Below are 27,458 nucleotides of genomic sequence, written 5' to 3'. Positions count from 1 at the left end.
ATTATCTTTTAGTATGGATAAGTTTACCTGAACTACCCCCCAAATATTTTTTATTTAACATTTTATAGCAACAAGAAAAGAGAAATATGGGAAGTCTCATATGTTCATAATTGCACTAATACAACTAATGCACAGAATGTAGTCTCACCTAGCTAACTAATAACTAATACATTTATTTCAATAGATTAAATGTTAAAATACCTGAAAAGATGGTGTTTATCTCTCAGTAAATACAGGAGAAACAGAGGTGGGCTTTGTTCCAACATTTGGACCTTGTTATTTGAACCTTTATGGAAGCCCCAGAGAGTACACGGGATTCCCAGACCCCTATGATGAGCTGAATACTGGAAAGGTTAGTTTCTCAATTAAAATTGTTATTAAGGAGCATTGGTTAATGTGATTTCTTCTTATAATGGTTATAATTAAGTATCAAATTAGGGGTCATCTCCCCTCCTCCATAGTCTTGTACTCCTCAAATGTTGGAATGTAAGAATAGGAAAGGATCCTGGAGATCATCTCAATATAACAGCTACTCCCCCAAAACGGCTCTGCTTATGGCAGACATCAATAATCAATGGCCATTCCCCCACAATACCTATGCTGCTTATGGAAGACATCAATAATCAATGCTGGCTCTCTTTCCTAGTAAGCTCCTGTATTGCCTTGGAATTCTTTTCAACACCACATTCCAGGAATTTATCAATTGGCAGTGATGTGCCCACTGAAACCCTTTGCCATTCCTGATCTGATCCAAACCCTTCATTTCATAGACAAGGATATGGATGCTGAGAGATGGGAAATGCTCTTTCTACTACAATAGAAGCCAAATGTTTCTTTTTTTGTATTTTTATGAGTTTTTTTTTTCCAAATGTTTCTTGGTTATCTTCCAAGGCTCAAGAAAGGGACTACATTAGACAGAGAAGGGGAAAGGTGGAAGACCAGCTGTGGAGTGGGGCCCGCCCTTCCTCTCCAGAAGTGTCTAGTGCCCACTGATGTGGGTGGAGCAGTAGCCACTTTTCTTCCTCATGCTTAGCCACACCCTGGTCATCTTCCTCCTCTACTTCCTGGCCACTCTGAGACTTACCCTGGTTGCTCACATGGCAGCCTCCTTACTCTGAGAAAAAAGGAGCTGAATTTACACAGATAGGTGCAGAGCCGCTCTGCTGGAATCCAGTGAGGGAGACTTAGAGCCCCACCCACCTCCCCCCTAAACCTCTGAGAACCCCTTCCAGACCAATAGCATAGTTTGAAAGCCTCTGACCTTGGCTAAGATCTCTTTCAGCCCTGGCATCCTGTGGCATTCTTTGGGATTCTCCCTAAAGTTGTTATTCTCCTTTCAAACAGCAAAGATCTGAATTGAGCTGGGCAAGACGCTATGGGAAGGAGGAATTTTTTTCTTTTTTAATAGCTGAGTTCTTTTTGCTGTTGTTCATGCCTAGAGGAATAATCCTGTGTTGTTGCCTTTCAGGGGGAAGGAGTTGCCTACAGAGGCAGGATCTTAGTTGAATTAACCACTTTTCTTGAGAAGACACCACCAGATAAGAAGCTTGAACCCATTTCAAATGATGACCTGTTGGTGGTTGAGGTATGTGAATAATGCATGATATAGGAAAAGGGACATTTAGGGACTGAAGGGCCCGCTGGAGTGAGGTTGGAGGGGGACCTGACTCATAGCAAGTGACCTCAACAACCTCTGGACATGTCTACAACAGCCCTGTGACGGTGGTGAGACTTGCTTTATCCTTTGATATGTTAACACCCCACTGAAAACCAGCAAGAGTGGTGATACCTCCAAGCTGAATGACCTGTTTGCTAACTGGGGCTTGGGGGTTATGGGGAGGTGGTCATGAGAACTACCAGTTAATGCCATAGGTGTCACCACTCATCATTTCTGTTTTCAGAGGTGGCTGGTGCATCTTGGGCTCCCCAGCACGTGAGGGTGTGCTTCCTCCAGGCCGGCATTACCATGGCTGTGAGCCCCCAGTTCTCCCTGAAGACATGAAGTCTTCCCAGTTCCCCTGCCCCACCCTCAACTATTTCTGAGAGTTCTAGGTCAATGCTCACGTGTTCCACACATCTGAATTGTCGCCAGAGCAGCCCACTTGCTAATGCCCCTCTGCCTGGGGATGGACACTCCAATGCTGGGTTGCAAGTAACCCCAGCCCCTCAAGCTGCCCCCGGCTGCTGCCACCTCCCTGTCATCACCTATTCCAAGCACGGGACAGGCTCTGCTCTGATTTTCTGAAATTACAACAGAAACTAAATAGCAACTTTAGAAAAGCTTTTACTTTCAGTTGTGGGACAAGAATAGGAAAACACAGCAGAATAGTGACAAGGTGGCTGCTAAATTGGAGATTCTCTGGCAGCATCCCTGTCTGCTTCTAGTCTGCTGCCTTGAGGCGGGACTCAGCTCTCATTGCCCCCAGACTCCAGTAGTGCCCTGATGCTCCCTCATCTCAGTCCAGTCCAACTCGTCCAAGTGCCATGAGTTCCCAAGTGAGCAAGAGCTTTCTCCTTCCAGTTGTCTAACGTCAGCCTGGAAGAAGATCTGCCCCTTTTCAGGAGGACCGACAGGGAGAGTATCTACTCCCTTTAGAGGAAACTCTCTCTGTGCCCCAGCAATGTGGTCTGGCCCATCAATTCCCCAGAAGACAATTAGATTAGATTAGTAGCCAAGCAGTGTACTCTGGATTCTTTAGTATGTGTGTGTTTGGAACATCAGTACTGCTGTTCTTGAGCTGTACCAATTTCAATCCTGTCCCCTTCTTCATTTTTATTTTTATTTATTTATTTATTTATTTTTGGAGACATAGTCTCACTCTGTCACCCTGGGTTGAGTGCTGTCATGCCTCACAGCAATCTCAAACTCTTAGGCTCATGTGATCTTCTTGCCTCAGCCTCCCAAGTAGCTGGGACTACAGGTGCCCACCACAATGAGTTTGTGCTGTGAGATCACAGAATGCAAACCCATTTTATATTGTGTTTTACTCATTAAAGAGACACGGAGCTGAAGTTATCAAGGTCCTGGCTGCGGTCTCTCTATCTACTCTGCAGCAGTACCTACTCTAAAGTTCGGGGATTGCAAGAGATCTTGAGGGCAAATTAAGAAAAAGGAAAATGAGGAGATGGTGGGTGGAAAAATAGGGCAGCTTAGATACTATTTACTGCCCAGATCATGCAGGAGAATGGCTAGATACCACGTGAAGGCCCATGGAAATAAATGGTCATGGCGTGGTGGTTCTTAACATGAGTAGTTACAGACTGGAGTTGGCTCTTAAGGATGTTGGTTGGAATTCAGGGTTTTGCAGAAACGCCTTCATGGGCCTTCCACCATTATGGTGCCTCGTTATCTGCTTCCATCACCAGAACATGATTCTCATAGTTTTAAACAACTGTAATTTGGAGAGGAGGCAAAGGGGAAACCAACGTATAAAGGAAAAGCCCTTTATTAACTGGAATGCAAAACCAGATTAATTTTCTTTACTATAAATAATTAAACACTTACAAGCATGAATTTCATGAATTTAGTAAATATAAAAGCTAAAAATAAAAAGAGCCAATAATGTACCAGTTCATAATATGTGTCAACAGTATTAAAAACAAGTTTTTTTATTAATTGTTGTACAAAACAGAATTAGTTCTCTTTGTTCCAAATAATTAAATAGGAACAACAAAATAGCTTATCTTTTTTATTAAATAAGTTTAATAAAAACAAAAAGGAGATGAAGCAAAAATGAAAAAACCTGACGGCATTACAAAGCGGGAGAGGGCTGAGATTCCGAGGACATGGGCACACTTCAGGCACTCAGGAGCCCCCAGAGAGTGTGAGAGGAACAGGTCTGTGCCGCCTGACGGAGGATTAAATGAGTTCAGTCAACCTAGAAGGTAATCATGACCCTTATCTGTCTTACACAGGTCTCACATTCTAAGTCATAGGCAAATAACAAAACTTTTTTTTTTTTAAGCCCCAGCACATTAATAGGCCGAGGAGCAATCTCCGTGGTGTGCTGTAGACACGTGCAGGTGTGTGCCACTTGTCCTGCCCTTGGATCATGGCTTGAGAGTGCCTTAAGCACTCTTGCCACAGGTGGTAATAACTGGCAGAAACTATAAAGTTCCAGCATGTCAAAGGTAAACAAATAACAAAACTTTTTGGTAGAGATGAAAAGGATGCAGCAAAGGGCAGGTTGGTTGCCAAAGAGCCAAGCGGCTCCATCTTCCTAGCACAGAGCTGACCCGTTGCTCCAGGTGGGTCTGGTCAGGAGGACAGCAGGATAGCAGGTCCACCCCGGCCACCTGCACGGTAGAAGATCAAGCGTTGCAAACCGAGAATCCTTCCAACACCCACTGGCTTCTGGACCTCTACCCTGCCACCAAAGGACTGAGTTTCTGTCTCTGTGATCTGGGATCTATTCTTGGATTTCTTCCTCCCAGTCTCCTTGTGTGCTATTTCAAGAGCAAATGAACTACAAATAATTCAGTACACATAGGCCAAGAAGCTTGTTTCATGGACTTTAGTAAAAAAAAAAAAAAAAGCACAAAATAAAAATAGCCAACAACATAAAAGCCCATAATACACGTGAACAGTATGTTGAGAGCCTCCCTGTGAACCTTCTCCTCCTGCTCAACTAGAACCTCCTTGAAATCCCCCACTGGTCTGGCCCCCAGTAAGGCTCAGCAACTATTGCTAGAAACACCTTCAGATTCTTGCACCTGCTCCACTGGTTGTCAGCCATGTTTAGTTAACAGACCGAAGGTGGCAAGTTGGGCAAATTGTGGCACCTAGTCTCCTCGTCACTGACCACAGCCATTTTCAAGAATAGTGACAAGATGGCTGCTAAATTGGTGATTCTCTGGCAGTCTTTACCAGACTTCTCCTTAACAAAAATCACCCCCGACCCCAAATTTACTTCTGAAACTACTCCATACCACCTTTTCTATAGCATGCACTAGTCACTGATGAGCAGGAGGAGCTCCAAGGTGTCAAACAGACCATAACTTACATGCTTTCACTTTCCTGTGTTGTAGGCAGTTTTGCATTCATGCTACTGAAGGAGGGTCCAGAACAAAAGCTGGGGCTCTGGACTTCTCTAAATGGTGCTTTGTTCCTTCCTCTCTCTACCTCTTTGTGCCCCAGGCAGAGGGGAAGTGGGAAAGGGCTGTGGCCAGCAGCTCTCCACTAACCTGGGGCAGGTGAGCCTATGGTGGAGGTAGACGCTCCTCCTCATGGACTTGGGACTTGCAAATGGTCTAAGGAGCTGCTCCACTTTCAGTGGCTTCCTCACAGTGCGTACTCACTCTGTTGGGAGTTATGATAGTCAGAAGCTCAAGCTAATGTTTTCATGGCTAAGACTCTCTGGGGTAAGGGTCCTATCAGGGTTTCTGCAGGAGGTGGTGCAAATTCTGTATGAGACCTTCCAGGGAGAGCTAAAAAAAATCCTTGCTCACCTGGAGGTGTACAGGGCAGAGCCAGCCTGGCCAGAGGCATCATCCTCACCCCTCTGGAGGCTTCTCATGAACCTTCTCTGTACTCTGCAGCCCCTGGCTTACATACCACTCATTTTCTTCCAGACTCTGATTCAGGCATCCAATTTTGTTACCCCCGGTTTAACTCCTTCTCTTCCTTTGTGTCATCCTAGGTGGTTTACAAAGAAGAAGTTGTACTGTTATATTTAAATTCTGACTAATACAAATAACTTCCTCATTTTTAATTTTTACACAATTCAAATTCAAACCTAGAATTTCCATAGCTGTCCGTAGTTCAAAGAGGCTTAGTTGTGGGTGTGTTAGCAGAGCTCTTGACAAGCAGCCTAAGTCCTCCCAGGCCCTTTCTACCAAAAATGGACTAAGGTAGAGAAGCTTTTAAACTCACAATGTCCGGTCTAGAGCTCCCCAGGTAATTCAATATGCAGTTCGGTTGCAAGCCAGTGTTTTAGAAAGACTTTCAAAAAAGATGGAGGTTCAGAGGGTTTCTGATAAAACCCTACTGGAGGGCGGCGCCTGTGGCTCAGTGAGTAGGGTGCCGGCCCCATATGCCGAGGGTGGCGGGTTCAAACCCAGCCCCGGCCAAACTGCAACAAAAAAATAGCCGGGCGTTGTGGCGGGCGCCTGTAGTCCCAGCTGCTCGGGAGGCTGAGGCAAAAGAATCGTGTAAGCCCAAGAGTTAGAGGTTGCTGTGAGCTGTGTGACGCTCGGTACAGTGAGATTCTGTCTCTACAAAAAAAAAAAAAAGAAAAAAACAAACCCTATTGGAGCATTCTATTATATACCACGTCAAGAAATGGAGATTTTGTAATAGTGAGCTGTCCAGGGTGTTTCAAAACCACAAACAACAGTCACTGTCAGAAGTTTTTAAAACTGTACTTGAAAAATTCAAAATAGAACTACCATATGATTTAGCAAGTCCACTTTTGGCTGTATACCCCAAAGAACTGAAAGCAGGGACCTGAACAGATATCTGTACACCCATGTTCATAGCTGTGTTATTTACAATAGCCAAAAGCTGGCAGCAACCCAGGTGTCCATCAGTGCATAGACAAACAAAATGTGGTATATTCCTACGATGAAATATTATTCAGTCTTAAAAAGGAAATAAATTTTGACACATGCTACAACATGAATGGACTTCAAAGACATGATGTTAAGTGAAGTAAGTCAGACACAAAAGGACAAATACTGCATGATTTCTCTTATGTGAAGTACCTAGAATAGTTGAATTAATAGAGACAGAGAGTAAATTGGTCATTGTCTGGGCCTAGGGGGAGAAGGACATAGAAGGTGATTGTTTAATGGGTTTAAACAGTTTCAGTTTTGTAAGATGAGCTCCCCAGATAATTCAAGAGTTCTATGAATGGATGGTTGGTGATCGTAGAATGACAGTGCCAATGTACTTCATTTCCCTTGAACCGTACATCTAAAAAAGGAAATTTGATATTACCTATATTTTACCACTCTTTTTTTTTTCTTTTTGAGACAGAGTCTCATTCCATTGCTTAAGTTAGGGTGTTCTGGCATCAGCTAAGCTCACAGCAGCCTCAAACTCCTAGGCTCAAGCAATCCTCTTGCCTCAACCTCCAGAGTAGCTGGCAGTAGAGGTGTCCACCACAATACTTAGCTTATTTTTTCTGTTTTTAGTACAGACGGGGTCTCACTGTTGCTCAGGCTGGTCTCTAATCCTTGAGCTCAAGCAATCCTCCTGCCCAGCCTCCCAGAGTGTTAGGAGAGGCTTCGTAAGGCCTGGAGCAGTGGCTCATGCCTATAATCCCAGCACTCTGGGGGGCCAAGGCGGATAGATTGCCTGAGCTCACATGTTCGAGACCAGCCTGAGCCAGAGCGAGACCCCGTCTCTAAAAATAGCTGTGTGCTGTGGTGGGTGCCTGTAGTCCCAGCTACTCAGGAGCCTGAAGCAGGAGCATCACTTGAATTCAAGAGTCTGAGGTTGCTGTGAGCTATGATGCCACGGCACTCTACTGGGAGCAAGAAAGTGAGACTCTGTCTCATAAAATAAAATAAAATAAAATAAAGAAGCTTTGTAAATGGTTAGCATATTCTTGCCTCACACAAACCAGAAGACGCATCCTCAATTGTGATTCATTTTAGTGAACAAAAGCCATGGTGTGGATGGATAATGAAGGAAAGGAAAATCAGTTAATAAGTATCTAGAGGGTAATTTTTATTAACATCCAAGAAGTGAAAGGCATCACTACTTTATGACCTAGATTGTGGTGCCTGAATTAATAGCAAAGTAGCAATGGAAAAAAATGTCAGCAAAAAAGTCATCATATGCCAAAGTTTGATACGTATGTGGCCTCCATATCTCAAACAGAAGAACTACAGAGCTAGAGTTTGTTCAAAGCTTTTGAACTAAGCTTGCTATGGCGAGAAATTCATCAAGGAGTTCAAGTGTGATCACTCATGGGTCTCACAAGTTCACAGGTGGAGCACATAGCCAGTGGGAAGCACCCGAGACTGGACACCAGCGGGGCTCTGGAGCAGACTCTGGTTGTGAACAGTATTAAAGGTCAGAATGCACAGGACATAAGGAAGTATAGTGACTTAAACCATCGCACGGCTGTTTGACTGAAGAAGGCAGAGTGCCAGCGGATCAGTGGGGACATAGTTCATAAAGAAGGAGAAATGCCATCTGGGCAAGAACGTGGGGCAGGATGTGGGCTCAAGAGATTTTATATTCTGGTCAAGGAAGGTCTGAAGGGCTCATGGTCATCTCTGCTGGGCGGATAGATCCTCAGTGTGGCTATTGTTGGCCCTATCTTTAGCTGCCTCACACATAGATACGCTCACTAAATAAGTAATTTAGAGAGAGAAAGAAAGAGAGAGAGGAAGTCTGATTTCCATTTCGGAAAAAGAAATTTCGTATTTCATTTATTTTTAAATCTGGCATCAAAAATATTTTTATTTCTGGCTTGGCACCTGTAGCTCAGCAGCTAGGGCACCAGCCACACACACGAAGGCAGCGGGTTTGAGCCCAGGCCAGGCCTGCCAAATAGCAATGACAACTACAAACAATAGTCGGGGATCCCAGCTACTCAGGAGGCTGAAGCAAGAGAATCACTTAAGCCCAAGAGTTTGAGGTTGCTGTGAGCTGTGACACCACAGCACTCTACTGAGGGCAACATAGTGAGATTCTGTCTCAAAATATATATATATATTTTTAATTTCTTTTTATTTTTTTATTTTTGTTATTATTATTATTTTTTTATTATTTTTTTGTAGAGACAGAGTCTTACTGTACCGCCCTTGGTAGAGTGCCGTGGCGTCACACGGCTCACAGCAACCTCTAAGTCCTGGGCTTACGCGATTCTCTTGCCTCAGCTTCCCGAGCAGCTGGGACTACAGGCGCCCGCCACAACGCCTGGCTATTTTTTGGTTGCAGTTTGGCCGGGGCCGGGTTTGAACCCGCCACCCTCGGTATATGGGGCCGGCGCCCTACTCACTGAGCCACAGGCGCCGCCCTATATTTTTAATTTCTAATTAGAAAATTAATAAACAATGCAAAAAATAAAAAATGTATTAGTTAGAAAGCAAAGTTTTCTATAATCTCTCTAACTCTTAACAATTTGAGTTATATTCTTCCAGACCTTCTCTATGCATATGAGAACATTAAAAATATATGTTTAATGAGGCGGCGCCTGTGGCTCAAAGGAGTAGGGCACCAGCCCCATATGCTGGAGGTGGTGGGTTCAAACCCAGCCCCAGCCAAAAACTAAATATATATATATATACATTATATATATATAGTGTATATATTTAATGGATTCAGCCAAAATATACTCTTTTTCTGTGTTTGCACATATGGATCTACTTAACTCTTTTTACGAACTTTTATTCTACTGTATGGATAGAACACAATCTATACTGAGAGATAATTGTATTGTCTTGTTTTTTTCTCTCTATTTTTAGCAACAATGCAATCCACATCCTAGGACTTCTGTCTTTGCTCACTTAATGTGATTTCAAGGGGAACTGCTGGGCTGGGTCCAAGAACATTTTCTCCTGGTGTTTAATTATTAGGTTTAAAATTTCTTCTGTTACAAATTCACATGTAAATATGGGCAAAAGCAGTTTCACTGAGCCTTATGCCTGCTCATATTTTACAGAAATATCAGCGAAGACGGAAGTACAGCCTGTCTGCTGTCTTTCACTCGGCCACCATGTTGCAAGACGTTGGTGAGGCCATTCAGTTTGAAGTCAGCATTGGGAACTACGGCAACAAGTTCGATGCGACCTGTAAGCCTTTGGCATCAACCACTCAATACAGCCGTGCCATATTTGATGGTAAGATTGGCACCAACTGTTCTCCCCTCTGCATGATTATGGTGGGTGCACCACGGGACAGGAAGCAGGTGCTATATCCTCCCTGTGGCGGCCATTTCCCCAACATATGATTAGTGGAAAGGAAAAATTTGAATGAGGAAGACATGTATTTGGAGTTCAGGCACCTTCGGGATTGGCCAGACCCACGAAGTTGTGGGTTCCATTGCTAGGGGCCAACCCCCAGTGCCCTTGACCAGCTTTAACGTTGGCTCTACCTTGTAAAGTCCTGAGATGATGACTCTGCTAAAAGCTGCAGAAGCAGCTTCTGTCCCTGTGAAGCCCCAAATCTTTCTTAGATTGAGAAGTTGAAGTGGACTGGACTCCCTCTGGCTCAGGCCCTATGAAATCGGCTTCTGGTCTTTGCTGTGTTACTGTTCAGCACTATGACCTCAGCCACACCACTTAATTCTATCTAACCCTCAATTTCTTCATCTTCCCCAGAGTTGTTGGGAGGATTCGATAGTTCTATTTGAACAAGATGGGTAAGAAACGGTCACTACTTTTAAAGAGCTTACATTCTAGTATGTAAAATAAATCCCAATAGAGCATGAAGAATCTTTGTAAATCCCTCATAAAAATGGTTTGAGAGTATAGAGAATGGGGAGAGGAATTCTGATCAAATAACATAACTGTATTGCCATAGTTTTTACCTAAGTTTTATCCAACACTTTTAAAATACAAAATGCCTTAGAAAACATTAGCTAATAGTTCTTAGTCACAGTAAGAGTATAAGTAATACCAAACCCCCATGGAGCCAGCTAAAGGTTTCAAAGAACAGAAAGTTCTTTTCTTTTACCCTACTTCCAATAAAAATATCAGCATATAAGAAAAGTTTTCAGGGATAAACACTTTCAATTTAATCTCTATGCTCTATTTTTTGCTGTTATGTTAGGTAATCATCACTGATGTTCAGATGCGTGACCTTGAATCATTAGAAGATCCTGAGGTTATTGTACTCAGTTTACTAGAGTCTTTTAGAGAGATTTTAAAACAGCCTAGATGAAGGAGAAATTTCCATCTCTCAGTTTTTTAATTGAATAAAATTAAAGATTCCAAGCATATAGTTTAATCAGCAGCTCAGTCTGCACATCTCTTTAATAAACATGTTGTCTATTTTAAGTGTCCACTATTCACTGACCCCCTATGTTTTATACCAGGGAACTACTATTATTACTTGCCTTGGGCCCACACAAAGCCAGTTGTTACCTTGACTTCATATTGGGAAGATATTAGTCATCGCCTGGATGCAGTAAACACTCTCCTACTCATGGTAGAACGGCTGGTACGTTTATCTTTTGTACATTTCCTTTTTATCAGGGAGAGTTATGTATTAGTGAGGATGCAGGCTAGGCCTCTATAACACAGGGTCTCTATAACACAGGGCCTCTATAACACAGGGTCTCAAAATACAGCGGTCAACAAGGTAAGAGAGATTTATCTAGGAACAGCTGAGGTAGGTGGTCCAAGCTAGTGTGGATGTTCAGTGGTATTTGGGGATGGAGGCTCTTTCCCCCTGGTTTTTCAGCCATCACTAAGGGATTACCATTGTCTGCATAGTAGAGGTAGCTCACCACTACATCCACCCTTCAGACTGAAAGAAGGGAGTCAGGAGAAGATGGCACAGGCCTTTCCCTTCAAAGGAAAGACCCAGAAGTCACACACTTGATTTCTCCTCACTTTCTGTTGGACAGAACCCAGTCATACAGCCACATCTAACTATAAAGAAGTTGGGAAATATAGTCTTATGCTTGGACAGGCATATGCCCCAATAAAAGTTTCTTACTGTGGAAGAGGGGAGGATGAGAAACGTGGGGGGTGGTAGTGAGTAGAGTGGGAACTCATAGATTCTTCCACAATTTGTGTGTGGAGAGTGATGAGCCACAGGCAACTCTTAGAGCTTTGCTGTTAATGCAGTGAAAAATCTTCACTGTAGCAAGAAGTGGCTTAAAGGAACCAGTGTCTAACATTTTCCACTCTTTCTACAGACTAGAGGAATTTTCCCTGTTGGAGGTTGATGGGTTTCCTCTAGTGAAAACTGCTTCGATATGATATCTATGATTACCCATCTAGTTGACATTGGTCAACTAGCTTGGTAAGGAGAAGCAGGATGTGTTTGGGATATTTCTAATTAAGTCAAAGATACTGAGTTCCTCCTATCTGATAAAATCCATCTGATATCAGTGTTTTGATTTCCAAATTCTATTAATATGCATTTTTTCTAAGATCTAATCTTTACCAGGACTGATAGACTCTATGGAAAAATCTAAAGGTATTATTTTATTTTATAAAGACAACATGGAGGGATAATTACAGGTTTAAATTCACTTAATCATAATTGTTCATATGATAAAGTTGCAATTAATATGCAATGTAGTTGTAATATTAATTTCCAGTGCTCAAAGGAATTCATGGAGAATGAGTCACAGCTTTACTCTAATTATGTTTTGGATGTTCTTCAGCTTTTCTCATCCTGGCTCTTATCAGTTCTCTCCAAGCTGTCTTAATTCCATGCTACTCTGGACAGGATGGTGGCTTTCCATGAAGAGGACTTTTGGTACTCATGGTGGGCACTCTCTCAACCTCTCTTTTGCAGATGCTCAATGTGACACAGCAGTACGCTCTGGGCTTATCTTGTGCTTTCTCTGCCTTAGCCTTGGAATCACCGTTTCCCCAAGGAGCTCTGTTTCCTTTTAATGAGGATGGCATTTAAAAACTAAATTCTTACTACTAGTGAAATGTTGCTTCTGGGCTTTCTCAGCAGGCAACTTGCTCACGAATGCACACACTTCCATTTATTTCTGTATCCATTGATACACTAAGCACTATGAGTTCATACAGAAACCTCCGATTCCAGTCCAATCCACAGAGTTTATTATAGTCTTCCCTATCTCTGTAATTATAACTTTCTTCTCTCACATTGAGAAATCTGGCCTTTGCTATCCTCAACATATTTACTCATTTGCTTCATTGTAAAATCCATAGATAAACCACTGTGAAAAATAAGTCTATTAATTAGAGTTCAACAAGTTCATGGTTTTTGTTTTTGTTTTTACCTTTGAGGGTACATAGTCAAAATACTGTGTTCAAAAGTTCTGTGAGTTAGTTCAGCGTACTTATGTTAGTCATCTGAAATACAAGTATGCCTATAATTCAGATTATATTCCATTTTAGGTTCTTCTCCCCTATCCTTGCTGGTTTCATTTTATTTGTTTTTTTAATATATAAGTATTTACACAGTTTCAGAGGTCAAACTATATGAAAAGGCTATTCTGTTACTTAAACATATTGCTATTAATTGCATTTTGAACAAAAATAAATAGTTCTAAGCTGTGGTGAGTATGATTAACTAAAAAAAAAAAATCCTTTGATTTTTCTGTAATTGAGCTTCTATGTATTAAAATTTTGTTTCTTGAAAATATAAGTTTAACCTTTGCCAGGTATAATAGCATGATGCCCAATTACCAATTATTTCCTCTCTTTTCCAATTCTTCAGCAATCAAATGTAGAGGCTCTAAAATCAGGGATACAAGGTAAAATTCCTGCAAACCAGCTGGCTGAATTGTGGTTGAAGCTGATAGATGAAGTTATAGAAGACACAAGGTATAGTGATCTTATTCATAACTCAGAATTTGCATCCATGCACTTGTCCCGAAATTCTAAGACTATGAGAGCATCTAGAATGGTTTTAGTGTTTATCTAAAAAATGAATTTGAACTATTCAAGCATCTTAAAAGGTCCTTGCTGGGAGGAGTCTCTGAATCACCACCAGGAAAAGCTCTACTTTCTGATTTGATGCCAATTCTAAAGTAGCCGAGGGAGGCTGAGCCCCACACCCAAAAGCATGTCCCAGGGCAGCCTCAGGAAAGGCGCAGGGAAGGGGAGAGGGGCAAGTGTGTTCTCACCACTTCGCAGCTATCCAGCCATCCGTGGATGCCCACTGCCTTGAGGAAGGGTGGCTCTGGTGGAGCACCGATTTTACCATTTAGAACATGTTCCTAATTCATAAACATATTTCTAAAAACAGCCTTTTCATTTATTCTTTTACTGAATGCCTAATGTACGGTGGCCAAGTCTGTTAGGCCAAACCCCTAGATTTGGCTTGCACCAGGAAGCTTTTTGTAACTGTGACTTGGGGAAACAGCTTGGATTTTTTATCATTTGGAAATCAAAGGGGGAAGTGATTCACCACAAACTCATTTTAAATATTAGCTAATAAAGTAGTGGACAGGGAAGTTCCAAAAGAAAAGCATCCAGAATGCTTTCCATGGGCAACAAGAGCCATGGCCTTTCCTCTTGGGGCCAATGCCTAAGTCACCCTGTCTTCTTGCGCTTTCTAGTGGTTGATCCAGGTAATTAAAATGCAGCTGAAGTCAAAGTACTGCTGGAGGCTAGTCCAGAATTTTAGAGCTGGGTCCTAATGAACTTCTCCTCCAGTCTTCTTATTGTGTAGATAAGAAATCAGAGGCCCAAAGAGGTGACACGGCATGTCTGATGCCCAGAGTTGGGTTTACCAGCTCAGCTCCTTTTCCTGCTGCATGTCCCATAGTTTTGTCAAAAGTCTCTGGTGTGACTTTAGAGCTAACAGCTTCCGGATATATTTTTGTCTCAAAGAATTACTTTTGGGACTTAACCCTTCAAATGTATTGCCACAGTTTTTTGTTTTTTCTTTTTGACTTTTGAGATAGATTCTTACTCTGTCTCCCTGGGTATAATGCCATAGCAACCTCAAACTCCTGGGTTTGAGAAATCCTCTTACCTTCGCCTCCTGAGTAACTGAGACTACAGGCATGCAGCCATGATGCTGGCTAGTTTCTCTATTTTTGGTAGAGACTGGAGTCTCACTCTTGCACCAGCTGGTCTTGAACTCCTGAACTCAAGCCATCTATCCTCCTTAGCCTCCTAGAGTGCTAGGATCACAGGTACAAGGCACTGCACCCAGCCTGCCATAGTTATTAATGAACCCAAACAGAAACATTTGTTAATAACGTTTACATAGAAAATGTCTAGAATTTTAAGGTTTGTAGAGAAATTCACAGACATATCTATTTATGCTTCTGATACGAGCTGTTTTTCAAGTATCAAATGGGAATCTTTTTTAACTTTCTGTAGCAGGAAATTCAGTGTTTAAGAGAAGTCATGCCAGGACTTCCTTCATTTAAGAAGCTAGGTGAAATTCAAGTGGGCAGAAATTCCAGGCAGGGACAATCCGCATAGAAATTCCTGAAACTGGTGACGCCCTCACCCTGTGTCCCACCAGATGCCATAATGGGGGGGGGGGTTGGCAGCGGAAGCTGAATTCTGGCCCCAGCTCGGCTGTTCTTGGATGCCCTGGTGGGTCCGGTCACTACACTTCCCAGTTCTTATTTGGAATGGATGCTTGGCCTACACAAGTGAGGCTCATGAGCTGCTTTGAGGATCTAATGATGAAGATGACAATGAGATGATGATGATGCCAGCATTATTTAGATTGTACAGTGCAGCTGTTCCAAATGTTCTCCTTCCCACAATCACCATAAAAGGTGTTTCTCACACCTGAACATAGGAGAACAGAAGTATAAGTGATGGCCAAGATTATAGAACTAGTGAAAAGATGGAGCCACAATTAGTACCCAAGTAGTTGGAGCCAAAACCCAGGTTCATCATTACATCACACTACATGTTACACAGATACACACAGTTTTCTTTATAAGTTTCAGGGTCTCGCAGACCTTCTGAGGTTCACCTATAGACTGCCTAAGCATCCCTGGTTCCTAAGTTAAGAACCCTTCAGCTAAATGATTTCTAACCTCTCTTCCTCTCCCAATATTTTGTGGGTCCCACAATGATTCCAGGAAACAAAAGAGGGGAAAGCCAGTTTCTTTCAGCTGTTGGGCCTTAGGTTAATCCCTAAGGATTTTAAAATTTCCTTGGGATTTCAATCCTCCTGTATTTCTCATGAATATTAAGAGACTGGCAGATCTGCCCTGACAATGCCAGATACACTCAGATTCACCTTAAACTGGCAATGCTTGTGGAATCAGGAGACTGATGTGGTTTGCAAGATGGAAACCTAACATAAAAGAACTCAACTGTTCTCTCTCTTTCTTTCTTTCCTTCCTTCCTTCTTCTTTTTTTCAGATACACATTGCCTCTCACGGAAGGAAAAGCCAATGTCACAATTCTTGATAGTCAGATCCGAAAGTTGCGGTCCAGGTCTCTCTCCCAGATACGTGAGGCTGCCATGAGGATGAGGTCTGAAGCCACAGATGTGAAGTCCACACTGGTGGAAATTGAAGACTGGCTTGATAAATTAATACAGCTGACTGAAGAGGTAGGACCTTTAAACTACATAAATGTCACCTGATACGGAAGAAGGGTTCTATGGAATGGCACCAAGGATGAAAGTGGTGGAAGGAGAATCTTCTGCATTATCTTGGATACTGAGCAGATCTGATAGGTTATAAAATTCAAGCACTTACTGGGTTGGAAATGCTAATGTGTAATGGGGATGAATATCATCGAAATAAGGGCAAGAGAAGAATTGGAGTTGGTAATCTTAGAAATGTTTCCAAAGGGGACAAATCATCATATTTTCTGTCAGAGAATAATCTAAATAATGATGTAGCAGATCTGTGTAGTACAGAGGATTAAAATGTCAGCTTTGGTTGGGGTCATGAAGCCCTGGGTTGAACCCAGGATCTACCATGGGTAACTTTGGGCAAGTTGTTCAACCTCTTTAAGCCTCAGTTTCCCCATCTGTAAAATAGAGATAAACATACTGCTTGCTTGGTAGCATTGTTGTGTGAAGATTTAGAGAAGACGAATGAAAAGGGTGTGGCCCAGTGCAGGGCACACAGGAGGCTCTGGATAATGTTGACTGCCACTGTCCTTCAGAGATCAAAGGGGAAGGCAGGAATATATTTTGGGGTAGAAATACATTTGAGAAAACACAGGATTATAGGTAGTTTTTATTTTCTACTATGTATGTTTTGGTGCTTCTGCAGTTTTCTATGGTGAACTTAAACCTTCTTTATTATCAGAAAGAAAAGAAGTTTGTTTTTCTTTTAAAGAACAGATTTTATTGATAGATTAAAAGATAAGATAGATAAGGAAGCCTCTGCTGCACTGAAGGGGGGACCCAAGCAGTAGCCCATGTGGGCCAGAAAAAAAGAAGTTTTTAAAAACTTAATTTCAGATGTGGCAATTTTTGGATCATGAGACAGAGACAATCTGTGTCTGGTAAAACATGCAACCTGTGACCTTTGACTGCTGCCGATGGCTTTCTTTAAACCGGTGGTTCTCAACGTTCCTAAATGCCATGGCCCTTTAATACAGTTTCTGTGGGTCACGACCCACAGGTTGAGAACCGCTGCTTTAAACTGTGCTTGAGATACATTCCTAAAATGCCTCTCAGAGCAGAGTAGACAGGGCTTTTTTCAGGTCAGAATGCCTCTGTGCTTCCCTCTGTTCCCTTTGGCCAGCCCCAGCCCACTTCCCTGCCCTGCAGGTGCACGGTGTGGTCACAGAAAATATGAGAAATCTGGGACAAGGCCCTAACCACAGCATTTCTTTGCTAACTGGCATCCCGAGGGTCCGGCTACTGGGTCTTCAGTCTGACCGTAACTTTGCCTCCTTTTCCCTTCGACCCTGGCGACCAGCCTCAGAACAGCATGCCTGACATCATCATCTGGATGATCCGGGGAGAGAAAAGATTGGCCTATGCGCGGATTCCGGCACATCAGGTTTTATACTCCACCAGCGGTGAGAGTGCATCTGGGAAATACTGTGGGAAAACCCAAACCGTCTTTCTGAAGGTACACGTCTTCCCTGCGTAATGAGAAATAGACTTGAATACAAACCCTGCATTCTTGAGAAGGGGCTGTGTTTTGTACTTTGTGGATTAGTGAATGGCTACAGTGATTGTGATTAATTCTAGGGTCCCTTCCTCTTAGGCAGTAATTCCCAGACAGTGACCTGAGGTTGACTGGCTTTCAATCAAGTGAAGATGTTTTTGTGACTGCAGTATTAACGCGGCGCTGTGAATGCTTTGCTTTCTGGCATGGATTTTCCACTTACTCGTAATGTCTCGTGCCGAGCAGTGCCTTTCCTCCCTTCATGCTAGTTGAGTGTTGGAGGAAAAAAAGAAGGTAGTATACATAGCCCATGGAATCTATGATTCTAGCCAAACAGGCCCTCAAATTGAAACATTTTGATAACTCCTGCTTTAAGGCTGAGATTCCGAATATGTTTACAGTTGTGGACTCTCATGAGAGCGCTTGGTCCTCTTCTTCAGCAGCATGCACATTGCCTGCGCATCCAATATTTTGCACCGAATTTGAGAGCTTCATAGACCCCTTAAGCCCATCTGTATCCATAGCTGCTCTGTGTGTGTCCATGGGGAGACAAAGGAGGACCTCGGGCTGGAAACAAAGAAATCAGAATAGTTCTCATCTATATATTTGGACATCCTCTCTCCGACCAACTGGAGTTCTTTGGATTTAAGGGAGAGAAATAAAAATCAAGAGAAAAAGCAGAGTCCAGGGGAGAGTGTTCTTTTAAAACAAGGAGCTATCTGCCAACTTTTAATAAATTTACTCACTGCTCTTTAATCAGGAGGGCGTAAATAGAATCAGAGTGATTATCTGCCTTCAAGTATCACTTGGTAGAATAAATTTCACTTAAGATAGAACCACAATTATAATTGACCTCAGCAGTGGGTGGAAGCAAACTGATTAATAAATAAAACTTCACAGGGGGTGGGAAGGGAGACAAAAGCATCTTCTGTGTTAGGTTTTAGAACTCAATGGATAAACAGCAAAATGCTTTTAAGAGAATGTTTTATGTATTTATTGATTTTGTTAATACTCATTATAGAGTTTAGGGAGTATTAATTCCATGAGTCTTTTGTTCTTGGGCCCCCTTTATACTTAAAAAAGAATAAATGAAGACTCCAGAGAGCTTTGATTTATGTGGGTTGTATCTATCAATATTTATTGTAATAAATATTAAAACCAGACTGGGCACCGTGGCTCATGCCTGTAATCCTAGCACGCCAGGAAGCTGAGTGGAAGGATCCCTTGAGGTCAGGAATTTGAAACCAACCTGAGCAAGAGTGAGAGTCTGTCTCTACTAAAAAGAGAAAAATTATGGTGGATGCTTATAGTCCCAGCTACCCAGGAGGCTGAGGCAGGAGGATGGCTTGAACCCAGAGGTTTGAGGTTGCTGGGAGCAAGGCTAATGCCATAGCAATCTAGCCTGGACAACAGAGTGAGACCTTGTCTTAAAAAAGAAAAAATAAAAGAAAAAGAAACTGAAACTGAGAAATTTAAAAAATATTTATTAATTTATTTAACAATATCAATAATAAGCTCACTATTAACATAAATTACATGTTTAATTTAAAATGTTAACATAAATTATGTATTTTTATGAATTATAACTTTTTTTTGTAAAAAGTCAGAAAGCAGAGTGATAATATTTTACATTTTTGCAAACTTCTTGAATACCTTGCTTAACAGAAAATATAACTGGATTCCCAGAAATACTTGTTGTTTAAGTTGACAGAATAAGTTATCTTGTTGAATTACATGAAGAGAATCCAGCCTCACGTAGATATGTAATTGGGAAAGGAAGGAGTATTATTATAACCTTTTTGGATAATTGTGGGTATTCACTTTTGCCGAACTAACACCAAACTCAAGTCGTAGCTTTTAAGAGGCTGCCATGTAAGATCTGAAACCGTATCAATTTTTCATTCTTAGTTTCATTAAAATCTATTGATTTTTCTTGAACTTTGACTCTTTTACCCACGCATGGTTTTGTAACATCAAGTACAATCATTGGAAAATATTGGTTCACTGAGTTACGCAGATATTCCCAATGTTGATGCATTTCATCATATAATATTGAAAAAACTCACTTTTTATCACGTTTGTTAATATGACTTATCAGAAAAGTCTTTATGTATTGGGAAGCTATGAAGCTCACTGTGACAGATACAAATTTTACAAAACTCTATTTTTTACTCGAAAGTTTGGATTTTGTCTTTGGCAAAAGCTATTTTCCTTGAAATGAGAAGCTCACTCTATGTTCAAGAAAATGTCTGCCTTAAACTCAAATCTAACCAGCCATATTAATCTGTCAATCATTGTTTTAAGTACAAGTGGTATTTCATTTCTAAAAACTCTAATTCAACTGGCAGCTCAAAAAATTGTACAAGAACTTTTTCTCAAGACAACCATCAGAGGCTAATTCGCCGCAGGCATGGTTTGTGCGTATTTCCCACTTCATCACACAAGATATTAAAAACACATGTACTCTATGGCTCAGCGCCTGTGGCTCAAGCAGCTAAGGCTGGCATACACTTGAGCTGGCAGGTTCGAATCCAACCTGGACCCGCCAAACAACAATGACAGCTGCGGCCTAAAAGTAGCTGGGCATTGTTGCGGGTGCCTGTAGTCCCAGCTACTTGGGAGGCTGAGGCAAGAGAATCGCTTGAGCCCGGGGGTGGAGGTTGCTGTGAGCTGTGATGCCACAGCACTCTACCCAGGGTGACAGCTTGAGGCTCTGTCTCAAATAAAAAAAAAATAAAAATAAAATAATAAAAACACATGTACTCAAAGATCTGGATTTAATAAGTTAGTAATTTTCACTGCTCGATGAAGAGAATTATTTAATAAAACTTTAATAAAACATTTTCTTTACTGAGACTGCATAGTTGCTATTATTTTTTTTTAAGTTTTTTTTTGAGACAGAGTCTCACTCTGGCACCCTGAGTAGAGTGCTGTGGTGTCATGGCTCACAGCGACCTCATGCTCTTGGGCTCAAGCAATCGTTTTGGCTCAGTTTTTCTATTTTTAGTAGTGATGGGGTCTCACTATTGCCCAGGCTGGTCTCGAACTCCTGAGCTCAAGCAATCCACCTGCCTGGGCCTCCCAGAATGCTAGGATTACCGGTGTGAGCCACTGCAGGCGGCCATTGTTACTATTGTTAATATTCCAGCTATTACTACTGGGTACAGTTTGGGGTCACTGCTTTGAGTCCTGCTACAGTGTCAGGAATTTTATCCACTATTGCTTTTGTTCCATGAGTGCAAATGTCAATACGGTGTAGAAGATAAATACCAACGTAGAATTATTAGGAAAATGATTTTGACCTTGTGGACCTGCTGACAAGGTCTGAGGTGGAATTCCGTGGATCACACTCTAAGATTCAATGCTTTAGTTATTTTAATCTTAGCTATTGGGTCATTTGGAAATATTTTAACTAAAGCAAACATAAAATTAGACTGGTGTCAGCAGTGATTGTATGTTCAGTTTTGTTTGAACTTTAACTCATTGTCACATCCATGCTGTGCCTGATGTAACCGAACATGTTATTGTTCATCTCACAGTACCCACAGGAGAAAAACAATGGGCCAAAGGTGCCTGTGGAATTGCGAGTGAACATCTGGCTGGGCTTAAGCACTGTTGAGAAGAAGTTTAATAGCTTTGCAGAAGGAACTTTCACCGTCTTTGCTGAAATGGTACATTTAATGATACCCTGATCTTTTCTTCTTTGGTGGGAGAAGGGGTACTTTTACTTTACACCCTTAGGGGAAACATTCACGTGCAGCTAACATTACCATCATGGAAAACCCTATCCAAGGACCTTAACATAAGGACATAGGAGAAGATCCTCTTGAGGTTTTATTGTCAACATCAGAACACCAGGGTGATTAATTCTTTTGAATGATAACTCTAAGAGATGATCAGCCCATTATCACCAGCAATACTGAAAATGGGTGCCCTTCTAGCTGTCAGAACTAGAATTCCTTAATAGTCATACCAGCGCTTGATGGTAGAGTTCTAGGTAGCTACACACACAGTCACACACGCAGATGCTCCTACCCAGGAAAGGGAGCACATCAGATGTTCAGATCTTGTTAGGCTTGCTTGGGGTTGAGGGTCTTTAAGCCAAAGGAGACCCATCCTACACTTAGGAGAAGCCTCAGATGAGTTTGCCCAAGGACAAAGGAAATGCTACCTGAATACTTTCAGAAACAACATAGATAACTTGTAAAACCTTCAACGAGATTAAAGTCCATTTAGTTAATTGAAAGTCTCGTTTTGATTAAACTAATGAAAACAATTTTCACAAAGGTTTACAGCTAACAATAGAGTTATTTTGATTTTTTTATACTATTTGATATTTTAATACTATTTTTATACTATACTATATTTTTTATACTATTTTTAACTCAAAGTGCTTATTGAATTAAATTTATTGGATGTATTTTGGTGGGTCTTTTCTGACAATTTTCAGATGAGCTCCATCTTACAAGTAGACCTTCATGCTCAAATACAGGCCAAGAAACTATCTTCAATCTAGCTAATCTATAAACCAGTGCCTGCTACCCACTGCGATACATAACTACTGGGTCAGGATCGTGGCTCTGATCTACTTCCTGGGCAAGAAAACCCATGCCCATTTTTCATGTTTACTTTTTATTCATTCCACAATCCTGGCATGTAATAAGTCCCTATAAATGTTTATTGAATGAACAAATACATGATGACAGAATTTATTCACCCAACCATCTGTCTGTCCATCTAAGCTTTTAGGGTAGCAGCCTCAACCTATGGGTCGCAGCCCATGGGAACTGTATTAAAGGGCCACGGCATTAGGAAGGTTGAGAACCATTGTTTTAGAGAGTGGTGTATTTATGCCAGGCACTGAGCCAGGTGCTACAGGTGATAAAGAAGCCAATTCTTGTCCTCAAAGATCTCAGCATCAACTGCAGTGACTGTAAAACTGAGCTTCTTGGGTGGCGCCTGTGGCTTAAGGAGTAGGGCGTCAGCCCCATATGCCAGAGGTGGCGGGTTCAAGCCTGGCCCCAACCAAAACTGCAAAAAAATATATAACTAAATAAATAAAAATAAAACTGAGCTTCTTGGTAAACATGCAGACACACAGAGCCAGCTGGGGATTCTGACTCTGTAGCTTAGGCTAGGTTAGGTTAGCACCAGAGCTGATTCCAATGTGGGTAGATCTGGGACATCTGTGGGCCACTTTAAGAAACATTGGAAAGCATGGGAGATACACACAAACAGTTCCTTACAGCTCAGTCTTGGAAATGCTAGCAGAGATAAATAGGGGCATGTTGGAGGCTGCTGGGGAGACCCTGAGGGGAGGATGCTGCTGTCCAGTTGGCTGGGCAGTGTGGGGTGAGGACACCAGGGCATTCACAGGAGAGGCTTGTTTCTTCCTTCCTGTAGGATTTCTTGGCATTCACCTGCCCTCCGGCTCTGTGGCTGTGGCTAAGCCTGGAGAAACTGGCCCTGAGCAGTGTCCTGCTGTTTCCCATTTCCAGATTCTTCTCTGCGTAGAGTGGAACTCAAGCCTCAACTTATGCAGAGAGTTGACTGGCCTGTGAACACCCGCAGGGGCACATTAATAATAGGAGTTCCGCTGGTCTTGCCTTCATGTGCTAATACCCAAATTTAGTTCTCTGCAAAATTTCCCCTCACGATTTCTGGGGGTCTGTGAGGTGCTTCACATGTGCTGGATGGAATACTTTTTTCTTACTGCCCTGCCTCACTGCTGCTGGCTAAGGGCCACGCCCTCAGAGCCACGGAGGCTCCATCTCCACTGCTGCTGCTGCTGGCCTCTCGTCCATGCCAAGGTCTTGCCCGGCTTTTACTGGAGCCATGCTGGTTTCCGAGCAGGAGCAGCAGGAATGCTTTGCTCTTCCATTCTGTGTCCTTGTCACATGTCTGCAAGTCTCATTGTCCTTGTGAAAACAGCTCCGTTAGCTTCTGCCTGAAGTTCGTCGTCCCTCCAGGCTCAGAGCCAGCATCTAAGACAAACACTGCTGTGTCCTTGGGATCCCAGTTTCCTAACCAGGTCCCTACTCAAATCTCCTTCCTCAGCCTGCAGCCAAAACCTTTGCTATGTCTCATGCAAATCATCTTATCAATGGGTTCATCAGCAGAAGAATTGGAAATTCCAGCTCGGGCCCAAACAGCCATAATCACCACACTGGCAAATCTCAATCCTCTCTATGGTGGAGAGAGTGAAGAGCAAGACCATCAGAGATTTATACATTCTAACTTGGAAAGGAATGCCCTGTAAACCAGGGTCTGCCACTGCTGCTAAACCTGCTTCCCAGAAAGGTCTTGGTTTACCAGCCATGCCCAGGAGGGAATTAAGGCTCATAAAGTTTAGGGCCCATAAGGACTGGGTGGTAAAGGGCCTTCATGTTCCAGGTGGGTTCTTTGTAGACTGCCCGGGAAATAGTCCATGAATTATATATTGTACTTGTGGGTAAATGTGCCCCAAGTTCTAAACAGCAGATTTACAAATAAATTTTATGAATCTACACATTCATAAGTTGAGAACTTTTATAGGTATTTAAAAGATAATGTTCACTTCTCTGAGGAAGACAGACAAATGGCTAACAAGCATATGAAAAAATGCTCATCATCCCTGATCTGATGCAATGCAAATCAAAACCAACCTGAGATATCCTCTAACCCCAGTGAGAATAGCCTACTTCACGTAATCCTAAAGCTGCAGATCTGGGCACAAATGGGGATGGGGGAACACTTTTACACTGCTGGTGGGACTGCAAACTAATATAACCTCTCTGGAAAGAAGCATGGAGAATCCTCAAAGAACTCAAATTAGACCTCCCATTCAATCCTGCAATCCCATTAGTAGGCATCTACCCAGAAGAAAAAGAAATCATTGTATCATAAGGACATTCATTTGCACTAGGTTGTTTATTGCAGCTCAATTTACAATTGCCAAGATGAGGAAACAACTTAAATGCCATCAACACAGGACTGGATTGACAAACTGTGGTATAATGTCTACCATGGAATACTATTCATCCATAAGAAAATGGAAACTTTACATCTTTTGTATTAACCTAGATAGAGTCAAAACATTCTTCATAGTAAAAAAAAAAAAAAAAAAGAAAGAAAGAAAAGGAAGTATTCAATGTACTCAATACTAATATGAAGCCAGTAGACTATTGAATACACACCCACAGAAGAGAAAAATTCAATTCAATTCAAGTTGGGGGAGTGGAAGACAGAGGGGCATTAGTGTGCTCCCACCTAACGGGCACAAAGTAAGGGTGTATGGCACACTCTTGAGTGCGGGACACAACTACAACAGGGTCTCTACCTAACAGATGCAAATGGTAACCTAGTTGTACCTGCACATTAACCTGAAATTAAAAATGAATAAATAAAAGGTTCAGAGAACTATTTTGAACCTTTCAAAATAATAATAGAAACAACTAGCTTGCTATACCACTATTTACAAAGCACATTCATAAACAGTTGCACATTTTAACCACAGAACAACTCTGCAAGAGAGGTGGTGTTATCCCCAGTTTTCAGCTGAGAACTCCAAGCCTTAGAAAGATGAATTATTTAAAGTTGCAAAATCAGTAAGAGCCCCAGTTAGAACTGTATCTTCTGCGCATAAAGCTTTCTTACTTTCTGTGGTTGTCTGCCCTAAGTCCTAAATGACTTGAGAATTTGTGGGCTGGCTTTATTTCTTGCTCTGTGATAATTTTTCTCCAATTTTATTTTTGTTTTTAATAGTATGAAAACCAAGCTCTCATGTTTGGAAAATGGGGCACCTCTGGATTAGTGAGACGTCATAAATTTTCTGATGTGACAGGAAAAATAAAGCTCAAGAGAGAATTCTTTTTGCCTCCAAAAGGCTGGGAATGGGAAGGAGAGTGGATAGTGGATCCTGAAAGAAGGTAAGTGTTCTGTTTTATGAGGGAAAAAATGGATGCCATGAAGACTTTCCCTAGAAATTACTAAATGAATTTTTTCTGTCATCATCCTTGATAATATTTATATAGCACCCACTGAGCTGGGGTCAGTCTATAGGAATTCATAGAAAGCTGAAAGATGTCATCAGTGTCCCATGATGAGATAGACAAATATAAAAAGCACCTGGAAACTAACATTGTGAAGAGCTTATTATGTGTGACTGTGCCTAAACAGCATCGGCGTCATCTTATTTAATGTTGACTACAGCCCCACGAGCGGGGTAGTAGCACAAATCATGAAGGTTCTGAGATTATAGCCTATGGGAAACTAACAAGGTTGCCTGCCCCAATTTCATGGATGCTGGCAGGATACGACTGACACCTGGGTCAGAAAAAAAGAACTTTATTGCCCACAGCAATGGCAATACCAGTTTCAACATTTTCTTTAGCTCTGCATGCCACAGCTCTCACAGGGTATCTAGTAGAGGGCTAGATGACACTTTTACATGAACTGGATTGCGTTACAAGAGAGGAACCTTGAGCTGAAGGAACCCGAATATTTAACAACGAACAGTAAGCAGGCAGGCCTGTTGTTCTGGAGAGAGACCACCTGTGTCTTCCAAGATGGTTCCCCATATAAATATTCTTGAGAAGATTGTTAGTGCCTCACCTGGCAAGATGTGCAGAAATGAAAGAGACTTACATTAATAATAATCTCTTACAGAGAATTATCTCCCCACAAGAAGTAGGGTTAGCTCCACCATGCCAGTAAGGAAGCTGGGATCTAGAGAGATTAAGGAACTTGTTCAAAGGCACGCAGCCTGTAAGCAACAGAGCTGGGGTCGAACCCAAGTCTAGCCTGGGCTCCCAAACCAACACTCAGCTGTTATACTGAGATGTCTGCAAGAAGCAATAGAAGGTACATTTTAAATGGGTGAATTGCATGATATGTGAGTTATATCTCAAAAGCTGTTATTAAAAAGAAAGAAAAACTCAACAATATAAGGGGAAAGCATGTTTCCCCTGGAGGCTAGCGGACACTAAAGCCTGATTTTTAGATGCTCCAGCAGCATTAGAGCTAGCGCTCCCTCTGCTCCATCCCTTGTGACAGCACACTTGAGTTTGGGGGAGACCACCTTGTGAAGGGGATCTTAAGGCCTCCAACCAGAGTTTGGTCTCTCTGTTTTTTTTGTTTTTTGTTTTTTTTTTGTAGAGACAGAGTCTCACTGTACCGCCCTCAGGTAGAGTGCTGTGGCATCACACTGCTCAAAGCAACCTCTAACTGTTGGGCTTAAGCAATTCTCTTGCCTCAGCCTCCCGAGCAGCTGGGACTACAGGAGCCCGCCACAATGCCCGGCTATTTTTTTGTTGCAGTTTGGCCAGGGCTGGGTTTGAACCTGCCACCCTTGGCATATGGGGCCGGCGCCCTACTCACTGAGCCACAGGCGCCACCCTGTTGTTTGTTTTTAATACTCACAAAGCCATTGGAGGGGAGGGAAGGGAAATGCTGGCCTGTTAAGGCCCAGTGCTTACGCACCATTTCTCTCAACTCAGGCCAGCTTTCTTTGAAGGAAGATGGGTGAAGGGACGAAGAGGGGGTTTGCTCTGGACAGAGGGAAGGAGGCTTAGTGAGGACAGGGGAAGTGTAGAGGGGAATCGTGATGGAAAAAGCAGAAGGCTGAGCATGTTGGGGCTGGATGGGATCCTAGAGGCAGCAGCCAGGGCTCTTAATCTCCTTTCCCGGGGCCCAGAGAAGTGATGGATGGACCAAATTTATACAAAGAGTTGGGACTCTATTTTTGATTCTTTTCCAGTTCTTGATTCTAGGATATGGCAGGGAAAGACGCAGAGATGGTAAAGGAAAAAGAAC

General features: G+C 42.2%; 1 protein-coding gene across 2 annotated transcripts in view; it reads left to right on the top strand.

Moving 5' to 3' along the window:
- MYOF (myoferlin) overlaps positions 1–27,458 on the top strand; it is a 166,125-nt gene that overhangs the window by 88,739 nt on the left and 49,928 nt on the right. For both annotated transcript variants that reach the window (XM_053582730.1, XM_053582731.1), the window contains 9 exons: positions 228–352; positions 1,469–1,585; positions 9,618–9,795; positions 10,992–11,116; positions 13,328–13,434; positions 15,952–16,144; positions 17,472–17,627; positions 21,206–21,337; positions 25,410–25,573. In XM_053582730.1, coding sequence (XP_053438705.1) covers positions 228–352; positions 1,469–1,585; positions 9,618–9,795; positions 10,992–11,116; positions 13,328–13,434; positions 15,952–16,144; positions 17,472–17,627; positions 21,206–21,337; positions 25,410–25,573 — 1,297 coding nt within the window. The remainder of the gene's footprint in view (positions 1–227; positions 353–1,468; positions 1,586–9,617; positions 9,796–10,991; positions 11,117–13,327; positions 13,435–15,951; positions 16,145–17,471; positions 17,628–21,205; positions 21,338–25,409; positions 25,574–27,458) is intronic.

The sequence above is a fragment of the Nycticebus coucang genome, chromosome 3 (genome assembly GCF_027406575.1).
Source record: "Nycticebus coucang isolate mNycCou1 chromosome 3, mNycCou1.pri, whole genome shotgun sequence".
Lineage (NCBI taxonomy): Eukaryota > Metazoa > Chordata > Mammalia > Primates > Lorisidae > Nycticebus > Nycticebus coucang.
Note: the sequence above shows the minus strand (reverse complement) of the source record. Positions and strands in the feature narration are given on the sequence as shown.